We start from the raw sequence: 21,958 nt of genomic DNA, 5'->3' as shown, positions 1-21,958 counted from the left end.
AATGCTTTGTTTTCTTTTTTCTTTTAATTAAACACGTACTTAAAGAATACAAAAGTGGACAAATAAATTAAAAAAAATTAAAAAAGTAAAATAAATAAATGAGGAGATATCATTTAAACAGATCAGATAAAAATAACAATTCTTCCCACGAAACATAAAATAATAACATTAAGTAAATATTATACAAAAAGTTAGCATATATTCAAAGTTTTAGAAGGCTTTTTGTAGCAGGAGGTATACTATAGATAAGGATTTAAAATAGATCTTAAATTTTTCTTGAAAGTGAGAAAATGTAAGAAAAAAACTTTCATAGTTTTAAATTTATGGATAAATAAATAAGTTGGAAAGAACATTTTTATATTGAAATATAAAAATCCAATCATCCAATGCCTTTTTTAAAATCTTTATTAGCAACAGTTAAGAACAAGATAGTAGGCTAATAATATAAATAAAATAAGCAATAGCATAACTAGTATGGATTACTATATACACGAGGGTATTGAAATCAAATCCATATTTCAAATTACAAAACAATGCTTTTATTGTCACGCCAATATAGTATTACGTAATGATGAAGTGACTTGGCGTGCCTCGCGCTCAGTGTGTTGATGCATGACGTCACGGCATGCGCTCGACGCCCCTCCCCTCGCGTTCCTTTCTGTGTTGTTTCCGCATAATTAGAAGGAATCTCCGCCCAACCCGACTCCAGCTTGGCTGCGTTGTTTGGGGACAGTCCGAAGATGGCGACGGCCCAGCTGTATTGCGTCTGCCGGCAGCCGTACGATGTGAGCCGGTTTATGATAGAATGCGATATTTGTAAGGACTGGTTTCACGGCAGGTAAGAAATTCAACCGTGTCTTCGTCATATATTGTGTCAGAAAGGCAACAAAAGCACCCGCGTATGAAATCCTATGGCACTTCGGATGTCAGTAAGCCGTGCGTTGAGCTCGCTCGCTTGCACTGAGACGATTTCACGCGCTGCTTTGTCAATATTTCCAGGCGCTAATCGTACCCTTTGCCATTTTCATAATATAAACACTCGTGTTGCGCGTCTGTTAATTCTTCCTTAGCTTCGTTGTTGTTTTGCAGTAACATTTGGCTTCTCAAAAATCCAGCGATCAGAGCAGCGAAAATGGGTTCACGTAGGGTTTTCTCAGTAGCTTTGTGGCTAGGATTTCAGAGCATCAGCTGACATGCACCACTTATGCAGTTTTGTGTCACATAAGGATATAAATAAATGTCAACATTGGCATGGATGTTAAAGTGCACGCGAGATTGTCAGACGTGAAGGTTTATTAATATTGTACATTTAACTGCAGCTGCTGTACTTGCCCACTAAAAAGCAAACTAATACAAAAAATGTGATAAAACAAAGTCGTTAAATTGGCTTAGCCCTTATAATGAAAGAATGAATTGCTGAGTTAGAGCTAAAGCATGATCGATGTGGTGCTGAAACTTGCTTTCTCTTGCATGATGTTTCATGAATTTAGTTTGTTTTGGTCAAATGATTAAAAACAGCACTTTAGTAGCTATTACAGATTTTTTAACAGAAAATAAAACGAGCATTTTAAGAGATTTAAATTATTTAAAAATCACTTTCACCATAATATTGGCCGAACAACATCTGGATATTTTTGATGACTCTTTTTAGGGCCCAAGCCCTGAAAGGGCGCAGAGCCCTATTGTTCTTCTAAGGATTATTATTATTTATTATTATTTTTTTTACCGACTATTTGGGCATTTTTGGGGCCTTTCCCATGCTCGAAAACTCTTGAAACTTTGCACACGCATCAGAATGCGCGGCCATCAGGGCCGGGCTGAGGCTGGGACCCGGGCGTGGCAAGGAGGCTCGACAGCGCCCCCTAAAGTGGGGTCTGAAAACGGGGTCTATAAATCAAACACACTTGCACGTACATATATGAAACTCGGTACACATATAGAGCTCATCGGGCCGAACAACTTTCGTGCTCTAAGTTATGCGTCAGCCCAACAGGAAGTGAGCTATAATGGGTTGTTCGGAAAACGCATGCTGTGGAATTTGCGGTACTCCTCCTAGACGATTGACCCGATCAGCACCAAACTCGGTCAGCATGAAGTCAAGACACTGAGGATGCTAAATTGCGAGCAACTTTTTGATATCTCAAACGGTTTGGCCGTGGCGAAGAGACGAATTTATGGCGAGAAAAGGCAAACAGGAAGTGTATTATAACTTCTGCATACATTAATTCATTTTGATGAAACTTCAGCTGTGTGTTCGTTGTAAGAGGCCGATCACATGGATATGACTTTTGTGAGTCAAAGTTATAGCGCCACCAACTGGCAGCAGGAAGTGTGTCACTTTCAAAATTGCTTTAAATCCCCATCTTATTTTCACCCGATTTACTTTAAACTTCATCAGTATTATGTCAAAACATGGCAGATATAGACATATGAATGGATTCCTGATTCTAGAAAAACTGTTGTCATGGCAACGTGTCAAAGTCTAATAATCTTTTTTGGTGTTTTTGAGACTCTTCACATGCTTGAAATTGCATGAAACTCAACACACACATCAGACATGCTGTCCAGAAGATGCAAGCAAAGATTCAGAAACGGGCGTGGTAGAGGGGCTCAGTAGCGCCATCTTTTGTCCAAAGTGGGGGGTTAGTTTTATCTACATTCACCAAACTCGGTATATATATTGTACATTTCGAGCCGGACAACTTTCTAATTTACTGTCATTAGCTGTGACCGACAGGAAGTCAGATAATTTGGTTGGAAGATAACAAGAAGTCGAAAGCGAGCTCTGAGTTTTTACCCTCTCCTCAAAAGCGATTCATTCAATCTCCTCCAAACTCGGACAACATAAAGTAAATATACATAAGATGCTAAAATGCGAACGGTTATTGGATATCTCAAACGGTGTTCCCGTAGCAAAAGCCTAAAAAAGATAAAATAAGCACACAAGTGCCTGGTTCATTAATAAGGCTATACTCCCACCTGCTGGTTATTCTATATAGCACACAGTTTTTTTGGGGGTATTTTGTTCAACACTTATGCTCTCACTTAAATGACCAGTAGAGGGCAATATTGTATAAGTTTTCAAGCAAAAAACCTTGCCTCTGTGTGTGTGTGAGAATGGTTTTCTAGCCTGGTGGGGACTAAAACCTGAATGCACACAGACTCACGGGGACTTCCCAATGGGTACAAAAGCTTATAAATCAGACAGAAGGAGTTCTTTTGAAAATGTAAAAATGCAGAAAGTTTTGTGTGATGGGTAGGTTTTGGGGTAGGAGCAGTGTAGGAGGACAGAATATGGTTTGTACAGCATAAAAACCATTATGTCTATGGTGAGTCCCCAAACAGATAGTGAACCAGACATGAGTGAGTGAGTGTGTGTGTGTGTGTGTGTGTGTGTGTGTGTGTGTGTGTGGGGTGGGGTGGGGTGGGGGGGGGGGGATGGGCTGAACTGATAAGAGTTGCCTGCAGCATACTTTAGCATTACTAGTGTGTGTGTGTGTGTGTGTGTGTGTGTGTGTGTGTGTGTGTGTGTGTGTGTGTGTGTGTGTGTGTGTGTGTGTGTGTGTGTGTGTGTGTGTGTGTGTGTGTGTGTGTGTGTGTGTGTGTGTGTGTGTGTGTTCTTTTTTCTAGCCTGGTGGGGACTTCAACCTGAATGCACACAGACTCATGGGGACACGTGTCACTGATTTCTACAGTGAGTGTGTGTGTGTGTGTGTGTGTGTGTGTGTGTGTGTGTGTGTGTGTGTGTGTGTGTGTGTGTGAGAGAGAGAGCCACTCTTCTGTCTAAAAAGATTACCTCTCAATGCTGTGCTTTGGCCTGCATTAAAGGATTAAACATATTATTCTGGGTTTGAATAAAAAAAATCATGTATAAAACCAGTTTATTTGTAGGGCATTGACAATATTGTTTTATATAATTAGTTAAATAATTGTGTTAATACCAATAATTATTAATAAAAATATATAAATATAAAAAAACATTACTAACAAAAGAAAAAACACATTTAATTGTCTTTAAAAAGAAAAGGAAAAAATAAGTAGTGTGTGTAACTTAAAAATGAGAAGAATAATGCCTTTTGTTTAAGGACAAAAATGAGAACCAATGAGCTACCGGCATATAGAATAACCAGAAGGTGAGAGTGTAGCCTTATTTAGTAACCAGGTTGGATATGTCCTAGAGAACACTGTTTTGAAGATAAAACTATTGTTGTTATTGCAAAACAGTGAAATAAAAACAATGATCTCTCACTGTTTAGATTTTGTGTCTGTCATTCCCCTTCCCCCTCACTCTCCCTCTCTCAGGATCACTCTATGTGTGTGTGTGTGTGTGTGTGTGTGTGTGTGTGTGTGTGTGTGTGTGTGTGTGTGTGTGTGTGTGTGTGTGTGTGTGTGTGTGTGTGTGTGTGTGTGTGTGTGTGTGTGTGTGTGTGTGTGTGTGTGTGTGTGGAGGGGGTCTCTCTCACTCTGTGTGTCGCCTTGTTTCTTGTTTTTCATAATTTAACCATTTCATATCATAGGCTATCAGCAATATCTATCACTTTATTGTGAAAAATAAGTTTTAAAAAATGTATTATATATATATTGAGCTGCAAAAAATACATTTGCACATAATTGAAAGTGATGTCCTAATACTTTTAATTGTTTTCTATAACATGGGCTTTAAAGAAGGTCATGCGCTGTGTTTGCAAAGATCACGTATGACACCTCTTTAAACTAATTATTTATTGATAAAATTCAAATGGATAAAAAAAAAATTCACATGATCTTATAAAAGTGGCTGTTTATAATAAACTTCTATAAATTTTATGCACGCATATTACTCTTACCTGACACTGATATTAAAATCATTGTTGCGGTCTCTGTGATTTGGCTTAATTTATTTTTAAGAGAAGTGTAAGGATAATATAACTTCAGCATTTGGACAGTATTCTGCACTCATTTGAAATTGACATTTGACATCACCTGACATAAAATTAAAGAATAAAATGTAATTGATCTCAGAGATGTGAGTGTTGTGGTTCCTGGTCATAGCAGCACCAGTTGCTGCAGTTAATGAGGTGAATTCAAATGAATTTGACATAGTCCCATTATTTATTTTTTCCCATATTAAATGCCTATTGCATGCTGTGCACAGTTAAGCTGATGCCACCGGGGTGGCGGTGCCCCCGGCTTGGGCCCGTCATCGCTGCTCGCAGCTTTAATTATTATTATTATTATTATTATTTTAACCCGACTATTTGGGCATTTTCGGGGCCCTTCCCATGCTCGAAAACTCTTGAAACTTTGCACACGCATCAGAATGCGCGGCCATCAGGGCCGGGCTGAGGCTGGGACCCGGGCGTGGCAGGGGGGCTCAACAGCGCCCCCTAAAGTGGGGTCTGAAAACGGGGTCTATAAATCAAACACACTTGCACGTACATATATGAAACTCGGTACACATATAGAGCTCATCGGGCCGAACAACTTTCGTGCTCTAAGTTATGTGTCAGCCCAACAGGAAGTGAGCTATTATGGGTTGTTCAGAAAACGCATGCTCTGGAATTTGCGGTACTCCTCCTAGACGATTGACCCGATCAGCACCAAACTCGGTCAGCCTGAAGTCAAGACACTGAGGATGCTAAATTGCGAGCAACTTTTTGATATCTCAAACGGTTAGGCTGTGGCGAGGAGACGAATTTATGGCGAGAAAAGGGAAACAGGAAGTGTGTTATAACTTTTGCATACATTAATTCATTTTGATGAAACTTCAGCTGTGTGTTCGTTGTAAGAGGCCGATCACATGGATATGACTTTTGTGAGTCAAAGTTATAGCGCCACCAACTGGCAGCAGGAAGTGTCCCTTTTTTTCCAAAGTGGGGGGTTAGTTTTATCTACAGTCACCAAACTCGGTATCTATATTGTACATTTCGAGCCGGACAACTTTCTAATTTACAGTCATTAGCTCTGACCAACAGGAAGTCAGATAATTTGGTTGGAAGATAACACAAAGTGGAAAGCGAGCTCTGAGTTTTTAACTTCTCCTCAAAAGCGATTCATTCAATCTCCTCCAAACTCGGACAACATGAAGTAAATATACAGAAGATGCTAAAATGCGAACGGTTATTGGATATCTCAAACGGTGTTCCCGTAGCAAAAGCCTAAAAAACACAAAATAAACACACAAGTACCTGGTTCATAAATAAGGCTATACTCCCACCTGCTGGTTATTCTATATATCACACTGTTTTTTTTTTTTTTTTTTTTTTTCAACACTTATGCTCTCACTTAAATGACCAGTAGAGGGCAATATTGTATAAGTTTTCAAGCAAAAAACCTTGCCTCTGTGTGTGTGTGAATGTTTTTTTAGCCTGGTGGGGACTTAAACCTGAATGCACACAGACTCATGGGGACTCAAGTTTTGTGTGATGGGTAGGTTTAGGGGTAGGGGCAGTGTAGGGGGACATAATATATAGTTGGTACAGTATAAAAACCTTAAAAAATTAAGTCTATGGTGAGTCCCCAGAAAGATAGCACACCAGACATGTGACTGTGTGTGTGTGTGTGTGTGTGTGTGTGTGTGTGTGTGTGTGTGTGTGTGTGTGTGTGTGTGTGTGTGTGTGTGTGTGTGTGTGTGTCTGTGACTGTGTGTGTGACTGTGTGTGTGTGTGTGTGTGTGTGTGTCTGTCTGATGGGGGATGGGTGCCAGTTGCATTTTGATGGTGAAAAGATTAGCTCTTTTATTGCTGTGTGCTTTGGCCAGCAATAAAGGACAAAAAATATATATATTTCTGGGTTTGAATAAAAAAATGGTAAAAGTATGGAACAAGTTAATTTGTAGAGCATTGACAATATCGTTTTATATAATTAGTTTAAGAATTGTGAAAATACAAATATAAAAAGACCTTTAGATAAATACTAAAGTCAACTCGGTCAACATGAAACAAAGGACACTGAAGATTTGACAGACATTGACAATATTTTTTATATAATTAGTTTAATAATTGTGTTAATACAAAGAAAGTGGGAGTATAGCCTTATTTATGAACACGGCTGGATAAGTCTTTGAGAAAAATGTATAAAAATAAAACACTTGGCTAGTTTTATCTATAGTCACCAAACTCAGAATGAATAAAAATTTAAAATGAATGTACTTTTTTGTATTTTTTTATCAATATATTGGTTTTCTTTAACATTTTGTATTTGAAGATTAATTCTTAAAACTAAAATACTAACATAAAAAAAAACACATTTGAGTTTTTTTTCAAATAATTTTCTCCGGCCATTTAGATTTTATTATTATTTTTTGTTTAAAATCTTGTTCAATGTTCATGTTTTTCTAGCCTGGTGGGGACTTCAACCTGAATGCACACAGACTCATGGGGACTCGTGTCACTGTAGGGACCTAAACCGAGGTCCCAATGGGTACAGAAGCTTATAAATCACACAGAATGAGTTCTTTTGAGAATGTACATTTAATTTTTTTGTTTCAAATCTTGTTCAAGCGGAATCAGACTATGCCTCTCTCTTTCTGTCTGTCCTTACCCCCCCCCCCCCTCACTCTCGCAGGCTCACTCTGTGTGTGTGTGTGTGTGGTGGGGGGGGGGGGGGTCTCTCACTCTGTGTGTGTGTGTGTGTGTGGTGGGGGGGGGTCTCTCACTCTGTGTGTGTGTGTGTGTGTGTGTGTGTGTGTGTGTGTGTGTGTGTGTGTGTGTGTGTGTGTGTGTCACCTTGTCTCTTGATTGTCATAATTTAACGCTTTTATATCATTGGCTATCACAAATAGCTATCACTTTAGTGTGAAAAATAAGTTTAAAAAACAAAACAAAAAATAACATATCTTTAAAAAATATACAGGCCTTCTGGACTTACAAAATTGTGCATGTATATGACTCTTACCTGACACTGACATTGAAATCATTGTTGTGGTTTCTGTGATTTAGCTTTATTTATTTATTTATTTATTTATTTATTTATTTATTTATTTATTTAAAAAAATATTGAATGCCACATATATTAAAATAAAACCATGCATGCTTTTAGCTGCATATGACTGGTGAACAATCACAAGCTACGGTAGGTCAAAAACACAAAGAGAAGTGTAAGGATAATACAACTTCAGCATTTGGACGGTATTCTGCACTCATTTTGAAATTGACATTTGACATCTTCTGATATAAAATTAATGAATGAAATGTAATTGATCTCATAGATGTGACTGTTGTGGTTCCTGGTCATAGCAGCACCAGTTGCTGCAGTTAATGAGGTGAATTTAAATGACTTTGACATAGTCCCTTTATTTATTTTTTCCCATATTAAATGCCTATTGGCCTGCTGTGCACATTAAAGCTGATGCCACCGGGGTGGCGGTGCCCCCGGCTTGGGCCCGTCATCGCTGCTCGCAGCTTTAATTTTATTTTTTTTTGTTTTGTGCAGCCTATAATGAAACTATTATTGCTCTTAGCTCGTAAATAAATGTATTTGACAGGCAAGTTATTTCTTTGTTGGGTGTTCTGCAGCAGTCAGTCTATGAAGCGTAAAGAAACGTGGGGGTTTCGATGAAAAGTTACACAAGGGGGGGGGGGGGGGGTAACTAAACAAAGACGTGTGGTTGAGTTTACGAAAGCAGACCCTTGCCTATTTCTTTCGTTAAGTGCTTTAAATGTGCATTACAGATTGCTTGGAAAGTAGCTTCTAATTTTGGGGTTTGTTAGGTTTAATGGCAGTATTCAATGTAAAAGGCAAAGACACGTTAAAGGAGCGTAGCCCCTAAGGTTTCCGTGATTGTTTAGTCTTTTTGATTGACAGCAGGGGTCGGGTATTTAAATCCCCCTGTTTTACAAATATGGGCATATGTTTCCGCCTCTTAAAGGGACAGGTACCGTTTGGCGTGTACAGATTAGAGTTGACGCTGCGCGAAGTGTTCAGGGATTGAAATATGCCGGAAGGCATGCAAGAACGCTGTGCTGCTTGTTTATAAGTGTGAAACACAGCTGTCTGGCACATTTGTTTTTAGTTTACTTGTAAACCTTTACGCATTACTTTACATAAAAGCTAGACTTCTTACGTTTTTCATCAAGGTTGTATTCAGAATACAACAAAACACTAATGTTGTCAAGTACTCTTACAATTTAAAAGAACTGCTTTCTTTCTTTTTTAATATAATTGTAATATATTTCTGTGTGATTTCAGCATCATTACTCCAGTTTTCGGTTTCACGTGATCCTTCAGAAATCATTTTAATATGCTGATTTGGTGTCCAAAAAAAAGGTTATTATTATTACCAGTGTTGAAAACTGTTTTTACTGCATAATATTTATGTGGAAATCGTTATACACTACCGTTTAAACATTTTGAGAGAGAGAGAGAGAGAGAGAGAGAGAGAGAGAGAGAGAGAGAGAGAGAGAGAGAGAGAGAGAGAGAGAGAGATATTAATACTTTTATTCGGCAGTAATGCATTACATTTATTAAAAGTATTAATACAAAATTTTGAAATGTTACAAAATACTGTTCTTTCTGAATTTGAAAAAAGTGTGTTTTCTGGTCAAATATTAAACATCAAAAACTCTTTTCAACATTGATGAAGAAATTGAATACCAAATCAGTGTATTAGAATGACTTCTGAAGGATAATGTGACACTGAAATGATGCTGAAAATTAAGCTTTGCAATCGCAGGGATACATTGCATTATTAAATAAAATATATTTACATAGAAAATGCTTAATTTACTTTATAAATTATGTTATAAGTTGTATTCTTGGCTGTCAGTTAAGTTGTATTCATGACTCAATGCAGGTCTGGTATCTTTCTAAACACCCATTTTTTAAGGCCATAAACCGGTCTTAACCAAAATTTCAAGCATATTTGCATTATTAGGCCTGTGTGTTTAAATGGCATGAGATGTTTAATTTTGCCATGGGGCTTCTGTATCTTTGTGGTGCCCACTGGCACTGTTGATAACGGGGGATAATCATATTTGTGGGATCCGTGGTTGATGTGTTTTGTTCGGTTACTCAAAGGTTCCATGTGTCACTGCTGCTTGCCACCAATGGGATTAAGCTGTCTAGCCGGTCGCCCGGGCCTGGCTGTTATCTGGCTGCGTGCACAGCCTGGTTTGGGAGACTGGAGCTGCTGGGGGCGATGGCCTCTGAGAATTACCAAAATCCTGATATTCATGCCTGACAGTGACAAGACACCCAGATGTACAGTTTCAACTGCCCGCACGCCAGGTGCAAGCCAGTTTTGCAAGATTTAAAATGACCTTGGAATGTTACCTATAATGACTTGTGGTTCGTTTATCCTAAACAAATCCTCCTAAACCAGTTCTGGGGTCTGTGATTCAGTGTGTCTCTGTCTTTTGAATAATCTGTGTATTTGCATGCTTGATGCACGGTCGTGGGTGTGCTTGTGTGTTTGCAGGAGGGGAAAGATTGATGGAGGCCTCACTGCCCAGAGGCAAGTTCAAAGCCCCATTCATCAACGTCCCTCTGAGGTTGAAAACACTGAGGAGAGATAGATGACTTCTGTCTCGTCAGCCTAGGTTTTTAGTAGGATTGGCCCGGTCAAAGTCACCCGTGTTTGTATGCGACATTAGGGACTCTTAATGATGATGAGATGATCATGTGCTGCTTCACTGGAATATCAATTGGGATCACACAAAAAAAAGAAAATTATTAGTATACAGTTACTAAGTTATAGAATTTCTTACATGAATATAAATGCATGCTTCTAAACTCGATATCAGTTTTCCATAGTCTTCAGTTACAATATAATTTGAGCCGTTTGTCAGATGGATTTTTCACAGACTGGTTATGATGGAGGCCTATTAATTTCATGACCATTATCCACTTTATGAATAGACCAGATGATCTCACTGGTCATCTGTCACATTTGCCATAACTTAATAAGGACTGTTATAGTATTTTAATGCTTTGAAAAGGGAAAGTAGTTTGAATTGTGGGAATGTCGCCTCAAACCACATGTTTGGTTTCACTCGTCACAGAATACTAGATTCTCCTGAATGTCGCAAGATACTCATTTGTTATGTGACATCATTGATTTAAAATATACTATATTGTTTTACTGTTCAGTTGTTTTATTGTTGTAGTAAAATGATTAGTAATCATTGTGACAAATTGAAAACAACTATAAATCTGTTCTGCATTTTAGAGAATTGACATTTGAAAATAATGAATTAATTATATGTGGTTGATAAGATTTTTTAAAAAATGTTTTTTGAAACATTAAAAGTCAGTTAGAAGTCTTATGATAACCCAGATTTATTTGATATAAGAAAAACCCTAAACACTGTTATATTGTTGAAAATGATTACAATGCTTTATAAAATATTTGTGATGGGAAAGCAAAATTATCAGCATCAGATCCTTCAAAAATCATTCTAATATGCTGTTTTGCAGCTCGAGAAACATTTCTTTTTATTATCAATGTTAAATACAGTTGTGCTGCTCTTTATGTTTGAGGAAACCATGGCACTTTTTTTCTTTTTTCGAAATTCTTTGAATAAAAAGTTAAACCGAGCAGCATTTATTTAAAATGGAAGTCTTTAGTTAGACTGGGTAAACCCAGCCTGATCTGCCGGTGATTTGATTTTGCCTGGCAACTCAGTCTGGAAACCTGTACATCATTTCTAATGCTTCTGTAACACTTTTGCGGAAACCAATCACAGACTGGCTTTTCCATGCCATTGGAGGGTTTAACACAATGACAGATAGAGAAATGATGGGTCGTTGCCCATTGATCACGCCTCCTGTGGCCCGATTGGTTGAAGGACTAACCAGTTGCATACAGAGTTATTCGAATAATGCTCGTTAATCATGCCTCTTGTGCAGTAGAAAATAGAAACCAGACTCCCCAGACCAATGTTCTATTTCAAATTGAGCTTGGTCTGGTGATAGCCAGATAAGTCTTCAGTAACATTATAAATGCCTTTAGTGTCACTTTTGATCAATTTAATGTGTCCTTGCAGAATAAAAGTATTAATTTCTTTAAAAAACATACTGACCCCAAACTTCTGAATTGTAGTGTATCTCTTAAAGGGATACTCCACCTTTTTTATGTTAAACTGTTATTCCCTTAACTAAGACAAGTTGATACATAGCTCTCTCGTCTCCGTGCGTGCACTTAATCGCTCTGACGCGCGGTGACATTCTAATAGCATTTAGCTTTGTCCATTTCATTCATTAGGTACCAAACAGAGATCAAGTTAGAAGCGACCAAACACCTCCACGCTTTCCCGATTTAAATACAGCTACACAAATAGCTGAACGATCAAGTATGGTGACACAAAATAAAATGTGGCGCTTTTCTAAGCCGTTTAAAAAGGAGAACTATAATGTATGGCGGAATAGCACTTTTGAGAGTACTTCGACTCGGCGCAGTAAAAAGTCCCGGCTGAAAAATCCTCCCTCACTCTCTCATTTCCATCAATAGGGGGAGAGGATTTTTCTGGTGTGGCTTTTTATTGCGCTGAGTCGAAGTACTCTCAAAAGTGCTATTCATATAACGGTATTTAAATAGGGGAAACGTGGAGGTGTTTGGTCACTTCTAACTTGATCTCTGTTTGGTACCTAATGAATGAACTGGGCTTAGTGGGCTAAGCTAAATGCTATCAGAATGTCACCGTGCGTCAGAGCGATTAAATGCATGCATTGAGATGAGAGAGGTATGTATCAACTCGTCTTAGTTAAGGGAATAACATAGTTTAATATGAAAAAGCGGTGGAGTGTCCCTTTAAACGTAAGGCTCTATGCTATTTTTAATGGCAGTGACAGTCTTGTTTGTGTTTTGATCTCCAAACAAAGGTGAGAGTTTGCAGCACAGTTGTGTCTGGAGGAAGTCCCCTGCTCTTGTTGGGGTGATGATCTTGGCCCAGCTTGTGGGTTTGAAGCAGTAAAACCAAGTTTCCTATGCTAAATGCAGCTTCCTGTGCTCATTACTCTCAGGGGCTCGCCTGTGTTTAAGACAGACAGTCGTTTTTTTTTCACTAAGAGACATAAAGTAGGAGAGGGGAAGGCTTTAGTTTATCTTCCATTGCCCTCATTTTATGTTATGTTTCCTGCTGCTTCACTGTCTGTTGGCTGTTTTTTTGGGGGGGGGGGGGGGGTTGCACACAGTTTCCTCCCCGACTTCCCTCAGCCTGGCTTAATTTAGCAAATAAGTGCAGCCACACATCAAAACGGTGTTCTTTGCAGTGAAGATCTGCTTTACTAACAAAAAGGGTATAGGTTCACCTCACAATCCTGCTCGGCCACTTTATCTTACTGTTCTATCATTATGCCCTGAGGCAAAGCACTTAACCCTAGTTTATTCCTGGGAGTCTTTGCAATTAGAGTGTTGTAGGTCGCACAGGATGAAAAGTGTGCTAAATGACGAGTAACTCAAGCTTGGGACTGATGGATGAGGGAGTTCATTGTCAGGTTTTGTTTTGGCACCCAACTCAGAAACCCTACACTAATTTAGTAGGTACCCTATAAATTAGTCAAGTGAATGAGCTTATTTTGACTTGTTTACACAGGCCCATGTCATTCCAAACTTGTATGACCTTTTGTTTCTAAGGAGATGTTTAGCAGAGTGTTCATGATGCCCTTTTCCACCGAAATTGGCTAGAACAATTTGTCCCAGGGACTTTTTTCCCCCAGAGCTGATGCTGTCTGTTTCCATCGCCATCCAAATTACAGTGAAGATAAGGGAAATTGGTCCAGTGACGTAGGACCTTTTGCGACTTTCCGGTTCCTGCAAGATTTCGTGTTCCGCATATAAGCTTAATAAAGCCTGAACCTTGTCGCCCGGCCGTATTTTTAAAAGCTCCATTGTTGATGCGAATAGCAAACAGCTCTCACGGCATACACCGCAACAAACTTGTTGCGTACACCAACAAAATGGTGGTTGAAATAAAATGCTGCATAAAGTGAACGAATCAGCATGTTCAGCAACCAAGTCCTGCCCCCAAAAGTTCCTGAACTTTGAAAAAGTACTACCTCACGAGCAAGAACTTTCTTAGGGGGACATTTTTTTACCCAGAACTTAAAAACGCACATAGTACGTACCACCCCAAAGTTCCTATTTCCTGCAGAAAGTTCCTGCGGGAGACATGCAGCTAAAGTGAATTATGACCAGGGGTTGTCAAGCTACTATGGAAACTTTTGCAGTGACATTTACCTTTTGATTTGGCAAAATTTGGCAGGTGAAATGCAGTCTTTTAAAAAAGAATCTGTACGATCTGTAATTTCGTATGAGCCGACACATTTTCCCATATTGATCTGGCATCGTGTTCAAGTTTGTTATACATGCTAACTCGCTGAATAGTTTGGAAGTGACCTCATGAGTCATGTTGATGATGATGCACATAAAAAGTCATGAAAGGGGTGGTTTACACAAAATTTAAATTCTGTCATCATTTATTCGCCCTCAAGTCCTTCCAAACCTGTGCAACTCATTCTTTAGAACATGAGGGTGAGTAAATGATGACAGAATATTCATTTTTGGCTTGACTATCCCTTTAAGAAGCATTAAGTGGAAAATAGGATCGTTCTGAATAGTTAATCCTTTTGATTGCCATCCCTAATTCCTTAGTAGCACATATCAAGTGCTTATCCAACAGTTGTGATGGACTAAATAGACATGTTACTTGAAATCCTCCACATTTTCATCCGTGCTTTAGTCAGCAAGGAGGCTTTAGGCTATAGCATAGTACAAAGTGGGATTCTGAGAGCATAATGGGATCTATAGCTTACATACTGTGAATTCTGCCTGCGAACTTGCCATCACCATGGAGACTCTTTTCATCTGCTCACAGTCTAGGTGAACGATTGGTTAAGCCTTTAGGAGATCTCATTGGTTGTGTTGGGTTTATGCATTTACTCTGGCTCCTTCAAAGGAGCCTTCAAGTATCTTCCAACATTCTTCTACTAAAACCCTTGCTAGGACCTACATTAGACCTGACAAGCCATACGAAACCAGCCCTCACCCATTATCTCAGGAACCATCAGAAATGTATTGCTTTCTCATTGGGGGCCCTTGGGCACTTCTCCAAAAGCGTGCAGTTGAGAAAAATGGCCACATCCTCTTATTGTTTGCCTAGACTTGTTCCATCTCCAGATCAAGCCTACATTTCCGCTGAGTAATGACTATCTCCATTCAGGCTAAATGGCAGGTCATAAGCGTTCTGTGAAGAACGGCTGTTCTTCAGCCATGGAAGAGGTTCTCACCCTTCACAGTTTTGATAAAGCTGTTCAATGTGCTCCCATGTCTTTTGAGGCCAAATCCCAACATCTTTTTAGGGCTTAAAGGCTCTTCCTCCCAGACACGGACAACCCAGATTTATGATACTGGTGGAATGGAGCCCAGAGTCTTGTTTGTGTTGGTTTTTCTCAAGTCAATAAGCTTTTAGTCAAAGGATCATCCAGTTTGGCCATCTAGAGTACATTATCTCAATATTACTGTTGTTTTTATTGTGACATGCGTCCTATTTAGACAAAAGATTTGGACCGATGCAATGACATTCTGTTTCCCGTGAGACAACCCCCCACCCCCACTCCTCAAAACAACATGCAATACCAGTGCAACAGCGTAAGCCTTGGCAATGAGCAAATGCAATAGCATGGTAAGATTTAAATGAAGATTGAAATAGCACTGGAACAAACAAGTCTGTTAATGCATCTCTCATACTTTAATGCTATTATCATGTTTCACACTAAACCACCCACTGGAGGACGAAAAGTGCACGGTTTAGCAAGTCTCATGAGGTTTTGTGGAATTTGTTTGTGACGAAGTTATATGGTTGTTGGCTTGCTCATCTGTGTTAACAGGGAAACTCTAATAGTGGAACACAAAGCTGCATGATGGATTTATTCTCAGTTATTTTCAAACCAGGACTAAAGGAAAGGGAAAACGTATTAGCTTCATGGCAAGCGGCCTTCTAAGACCTCATATTTGACTGATCTGACATGTAAGTCGCTTTGGATAAAAGCATCTGATAAATGATTAAATGTAAATATAAATGTAAATAGTGCAAAGTGCACACAAATATTGGATCCCTTTAGCATTTTTGTTGAATGAATTTTCAATAATTCAAATTAACATTTGTCCTGTCTTTTTGAGCTTATTCTGCTGGCCTCATTTTCATTGTGTTCCTATGTGGGTAAGTGCAATTTAGTGCAAAATTAGGTTTAATTGATTTTGGTTATATTATAATTGTTCATTGTAAATTCATATTCCATTTGTTTATTTTTTTAGGTTGAAATGAATGGTAAGCAACATTAACAAATGCCATGAAACTAGTTCATTTTTCATTCATGAAGCCTAATGCAGTAATTAATTAGTAACTCATTTTAACTGTGTTTATGCATCTATTTATTTATGCCTATATGTTTATTCAGATATATTTATATTGTAAAAAAACAAGCATTGCTAAAAACATCAACATAAAAAAACCACACCGTCATACTAATTTAACTTGTATTCAAAATTCTTTTAAGTAATCAAATAGGCCTATTTGTTTTTATGTGAGTACTTGACAGCAACACTCGATTATTTCATCAGCCTTATTTCATCATTTAACTCTCCGAAGCAGAAACTAGCCAATAATATTGCACTTCATATTTTCTTTTCCTGTTGCATCATGCTCTCTTTCTGCCTGAATGTTCTTGTTACGCTAGCAACCCACCAGTCTCTTGTGATGTAAGCTCTCTTGTGGCCTGAACTCATTCAGATTCAGAACTCAAGCTGTCTTTTTTTCCCCCATCCAGTGCTGTTCTTTTCACCCATCTTGCTTGGCAACAGATAAATGTTTTCTCATCTGTTATTGTGGCTCAAAAACTCCTGAGTCAAATCTGTTTTTAGTGACACAATGTTCTTCACCACAGATTATTCAGATAGAGTAGGAGTCAACCGTTCTCTCAGATTTGAGAGGAGAGCTGGTGTGTCGTCCAACAGTGGGTCAAGAACTGAGGCGGTGTGATGTAATGATCTCTGTGAGTCACTTCCTGCATGTCCTTTTTGGTTGTCTCTTGACAATCACAAGTGAGAGTCTGAAGGAATCTGAAAGAGGGAAAGTTCTTGGCTGGCATGTAGCAGCTAGCACAGATTGTTCTGGTTCTTTTGAGGGAACAAAACTTGCGTAGATGTTGACGTGTTGTGCTTGCTTCCAATTGGTCCCTCATTTCAATTTGATAAAACTCTGATAAAATTGTTGACTAGTTTGTTTTTGGATAATTCAAATGGTTTATTGTCATGCCACTCCAAACCAAGCTGGTGAGCGTCCCCTTCAGTGAATCCAAATGCTATTAGTACTTGCATGCAATCAAACGTGACAATATTATCCAGATGTGCAAATGGGATTTGATAGCTTTTTGTGCAGTGTAAACATTCCTCAAAATGTTTCGTTTTCTGTTCCACAGAAAAAATAAGGTTTGAAACGTCATGAGGGTGATTAAGGGCCCTATTTTAACGATCAATGGCGCAGGTGCAATCAGGACTTGTTCGAATCAACTTTTTGCTAGTTTACCAACAGAAAAAAATGGTCCAAAAGGGTTGTAGCTAGTGTCTCAATGAGTCATCTCCCATTTCCTTTAAAAGACAGTTGTGCTTGCTACATGAAGACATGTGATGGTATCAAATTTTCATGTTGCAATTAATTGCTGGAGCTTTTATCACGGTATATGGTATTATCACGATATTGAGTTGCGAAAAAGTGTTGTTATACTATAACAGGTTTAATAACTTTTTCTTGACAAGAAGAACTAAACATTTAAATACAAAAAAAAACAATACACAAAAATGTATAAAGTAAACAAATGTTTCAAACAGATTAAAGTGCAAAAGAATTATAAAGAACAATAGGTAGGCTATCACATTGGCCCTCATTTATCAAAAGTGCGTACACCAAATTTCCAGCGTACACCCAAACCCACGGTGACTTTTAGATTTATCAGTATAAACGTTGGCGTACGGCGCGCTCAGATCCTACGCCAGCTCAGGAGGTGGTGAACGCACGTTTTGAGTTAGGAATTGTTTTTCTGCGCATTTTCGCACTAACACCACAAAACGCACTGACAAAGATATGCTATGTTATGACCCACTGTAAAAACAACAACAACAGAGTAATTAAAAACTTCAGTGTTTATTTTTGTGCAACATGGACTTCAATGTTTAATTTGTGACTTTACCAAAGCATTTGATGTGTAGGCATATATTCCTCCAGTTGCGAGCCTGTGCACTTTTCCTGAAGTTTCAAGGTTAGGCCTGGCAGCTGCGCACGGACTGGGACTGAAAATAATTCAGACTGACAAAATAATAAAAATTACATTCTTCTTCTTTTAAATAACAATAAGCATCATTAATAATAAAAATCATAATAATAATTAGAAGAAGAAGAAGAATCTTACAAATTGTCATGCAATTATTAATGTGAATGAATGGTACTCCACATCACATCATCATCACTATTGGACACCCCAATACATGTGACGTGATATGAAATTAAATGCTAATTGTTTCAAAACACATGCTGTAAAATAATGCATTGTGATAGGTAATTTCTTAATAAATGCTGTGACACTTGTTGCACACTGCTAAGAGTAAAGCGTTTATGGAAAGAAAAACGGAAACCAAGGGTAACGCAGATATGGCGTAATTGATAGACAACTCCCTCAGACCTTCCGTTTCCTTGGTTAAAATATAAATTTTCTCACAATTTACAAATGGTTGAAAACATTTGGGATAATGTAAGACCTCAACTGAACAAAATATATAACACTGGCCTGGTTTTGTTTGGATATTTTACTGCAAAAATACTTCATGGTGCACCTTTAACTAAGGAACTTGCTATTTACATGGCGGAATTTGCGAATGGAAAGACTAAATGCTTCTCCAAAGAGGAATACTTTCATTTTTAATATTTAAAAGAATGTTGTGTGCTCCTGCGCATCCCTGTGTGTAATAAGCAGAGTGTAATAACACAAAAAATACTGCCGTTTTTATGGGCGAACAGATGGGCGCGAGTGCAGTTGCTATTTAAACAATGTCGTGCTGTACGTGAAAATGAGAACTGCACCAGTCCGAAACTAGCACGAAAAAAACAAACATTGCGCCGGGTATACGATAGGGCCCTAAATGACAGGTTTTTAATTTTTAGAAAAAGAAAAAAATTATTTTTTAACATATTTATAAATCAAACACAATCATTTGAATAAATCCAAACAGTGCTAAAGTGGCACATTTCTCTTAAAGGAATAGTTCACCCAAAAATGAAAATTTGTTGTTTATCTGCTTACCCCCGGGGCATCCAAGATGTAGGTGTCTGTTTCTTCAGTAGAACACGCATGAAGATTTTTAACTCCAACCATTGCCGTATAATGCATGTCAATGAGGTCTAATTAGAATTAATTAATAGAATTAAACACACCTACATCTTGGATGTCCAGGGGGTAAGCAGATAAACATCAAATTTTCATTTTTTGGGTGAACTATCCCTTTAAAATCCCTTTAAACTTACATTCCCTAAAATCATGCAAAAGGATACCATAAACACAAAGCCAAAAATAATATTGCGCTAGAAGAGTAGCGTGTTTCACAAACGAGTTTCCTGAACAACAATCAGCTGACCCAAGTTTCTTCACCACATTTAAATTATACAGAAACCATTTTGGAAAAAATGTAAAACCAAAAAAGTGCTGAAAACATCATGTTTGAACAAGACTGTTACTTAGTTTGGTTTGTCTGGCAGCTAATGTTGTTAATAATAACTTTTCTTTTTTTCTTTTTTTTATGTGGACACCACATTGCCACTCAAATGCCACTGTTTCCCACACTGGTTTCCAAAATAAACACACTCCCCTCCCCCGTTTACCTCATGTCTCGTGCCCTGGAGCCCAACCAAATGTAACCTCACATCTGGAGCTCTGGTTTAGCCGGGCCTGTCTGGGGTTAAACATAATCGACCGTAGATGACCCAGTCTGGAGTTACTCATCGGTCAATGCAGAATCTGTTGAATCTTTGGGATTCATTGAGGTTGCTAATCGAGGCAACAAGGTTTTTTTGAAAAGCCATGGTGCACTTCATCCATATCATTTGTTATATTGCTACTTCCAGCTAGTCAAGCATTCTCCACATGAATCCCTCATTGTTTGGAGCACTTCACTCTTTGTAACATAACACTCAAACCAAGGAGTTAGCAAAATTGCTTTCTTTGGCAACATCGAGCAAAACCTGAGCCAGGGAAGTGTGCAAGGGCTCATTACCTGCCTGGCTAATGAATCTCCACACAATGCCAAGAGCTAGCTTGTCATATGACTTCCTGTGAAACAACATGCCTTTAAGCTAATTGGAAGGTGTGGCTGGAAGGGAAAAAATTAAAAAGTGGGGCAAAGAGGTCTTGAGTGATAAGACGCTTGTTGGCAAAGCTACTGAACACTTCAGATGTGGGGAACTGTTTTAATAAGCTCCTTCTGCAGGTGTGAGCCAGTTTGAATATTTTTGTATAGTAGGAGTGCCATACAAGATCCTGTCCTCCTTCCTCAAAGTAATTCCACTGGCTAACACTGGGTAAGCAGTGCGCGATTAGAAATCATGAAAATATGCTAATATGCTAAACAAAAGAAGCTAAATATGTCTTTCTGCCTTAGCGTTATCCGGTAAGAACTGCTTTTTTGATTAGCCAGATATGATAACGTGCTGCATGTCGTCTTCATTAGTATTAGCTAGACCTGCCTGAAAAATATTGTTGTTTTTACCATTATTTGCATTAAGAAGCACAATATACAGTGAAAAGTTTGGGGTCAGTAAGATTTATTTTTTAAAGATATGAGATTTATATTGTTAAAAATATGGCTTTTTCAAAGAAATGCTGTTTAAAGAAAGCCTTAAAAAATGGAATCATGGTTTCCACAAATATATTAAGCAGCACAACTGTTTTCAACAACAATCATAAAAAATGTTTCTTGAGCAGCAAATCAGCATATTAGAATAATTTCTGTCGGATCATTTGACACTGAAGTTTGGAGTAATAATACTGAAAATACAGCTTTTAATAAATTACTTTTATTAAAATTAGGGTTGCAAAGTTTCCAAGAATTCTTGCAAAATTTCAGCCACTTAGCAACCCTAAAATAGAAAACGGTTATTTTAAAATGTAATACTTTATGTAATGTAAATGTAATACCCTATATTTTGGTCCAGATCTTTCTGACTCCAAACTTTTGAATAGTAATGTAAGATACCGTTGTTTTTCTTATATATATATATATATTTTTTTTTGCATTTGCATTTGCTGGAAGTATGGACTATGGCTGTATATTGACTTCGACCTAACTTGCATCAAGGATTCATTATTGCACACACAGTATCCCTAGAAAACAATTTTGAGCATTCAAAGAATTCCTTAATGTTTGTTTTGTTGCAGCTGTGTTGAGGTAGAAGAGCACCATGCTGTGGACATTGATGTTTACCACTGTCCCAACTGTGACGTCCACCACGGACCCTCTCTGAGTATGTATCCACTTGTTTGACTGTTAGAATCTATTGGATCACCCTTACCAGTAATTTTAAATTGCGCTCCTCAGATTTTTCCTTTCCATGTTTGGAATATGTTACCAACCTAATTGTCAAATTAGACGGGAACTGGTTTAAGAGGATGCTGTGCGTGTCAACTAGTGGTGCACAACAGATGTTATGGCATTGTGGTAGTCTAGTACTGACTGCGATATTGTTCAGAGGCCAGACGTATTGAATTCTCTCTGCCTGGTTTTACAGTGAAGAAGCGAAGCAACTGGCACAGACACGACTACACTGAGCCAGATGACGGCAGTAAGCCAGTGCAGGCTGGCACCTCTGTGTTTGTGCGGGAGCTGCAGGCCAGGACCTTCCCTAGGTATGTGTGCCAACTGTGGGAAACCAACACCGCCACGACAAACATTTGGCAAACCAAGCCTTTGGTGCTGCCCATGATGCCACATGATTTACAT

General features: G+C 38.4%; 1 protein-coding gene across 1 annotated transcript in view; it reads left to right on the top strand.

Annotated features, from left to right (window-relative positions):
- The first annotated feature begins 518 nt into the window (after positions 1 to 518).
- Positions 519 to 21,958, top strand: part of kdm7ab (lysine (K)-specific demethylase 7Ab) — a 41,493-nt gene continuing 20,053 nt past the window's right edge. The window contains exons 1-3 of the mRNA XM_067435979.1: positions 519 to 838; positions 21,397 to 21,482; positions 21,747 to 21,864. Of these exons, the coding sequence (XP_067292080.1) occupies positions 741 to 838; positions 21,397 to 21,482; positions 21,747 to 21,864 (302 nt within the window). The 5' untranslated portion in view covers positions 519 to 740. The remainder of the gene's footprint in view (positions 839 to 21,396; positions 21,483 to 21,746; positions 21,865 to 21,958) is intronic.

This window comes from Pseudorasbora parva, chromosome 25 (genome assembly GCF_024679245.1).
Source record: "Pseudorasbora parva isolate DD20220531a chromosome 25, ASM2467924v1, whole genome shotgun sequence".
Lineage (NCBI taxonomy): Eukaryota > Metazoa > Chordata > Actinopteri > Cypriniformes > Gobionidae > Pseudorasbora > Pseudorasbora parva.
This window is presented reverse-complemented; position numbering and strand designations above follow the sequence as displayed.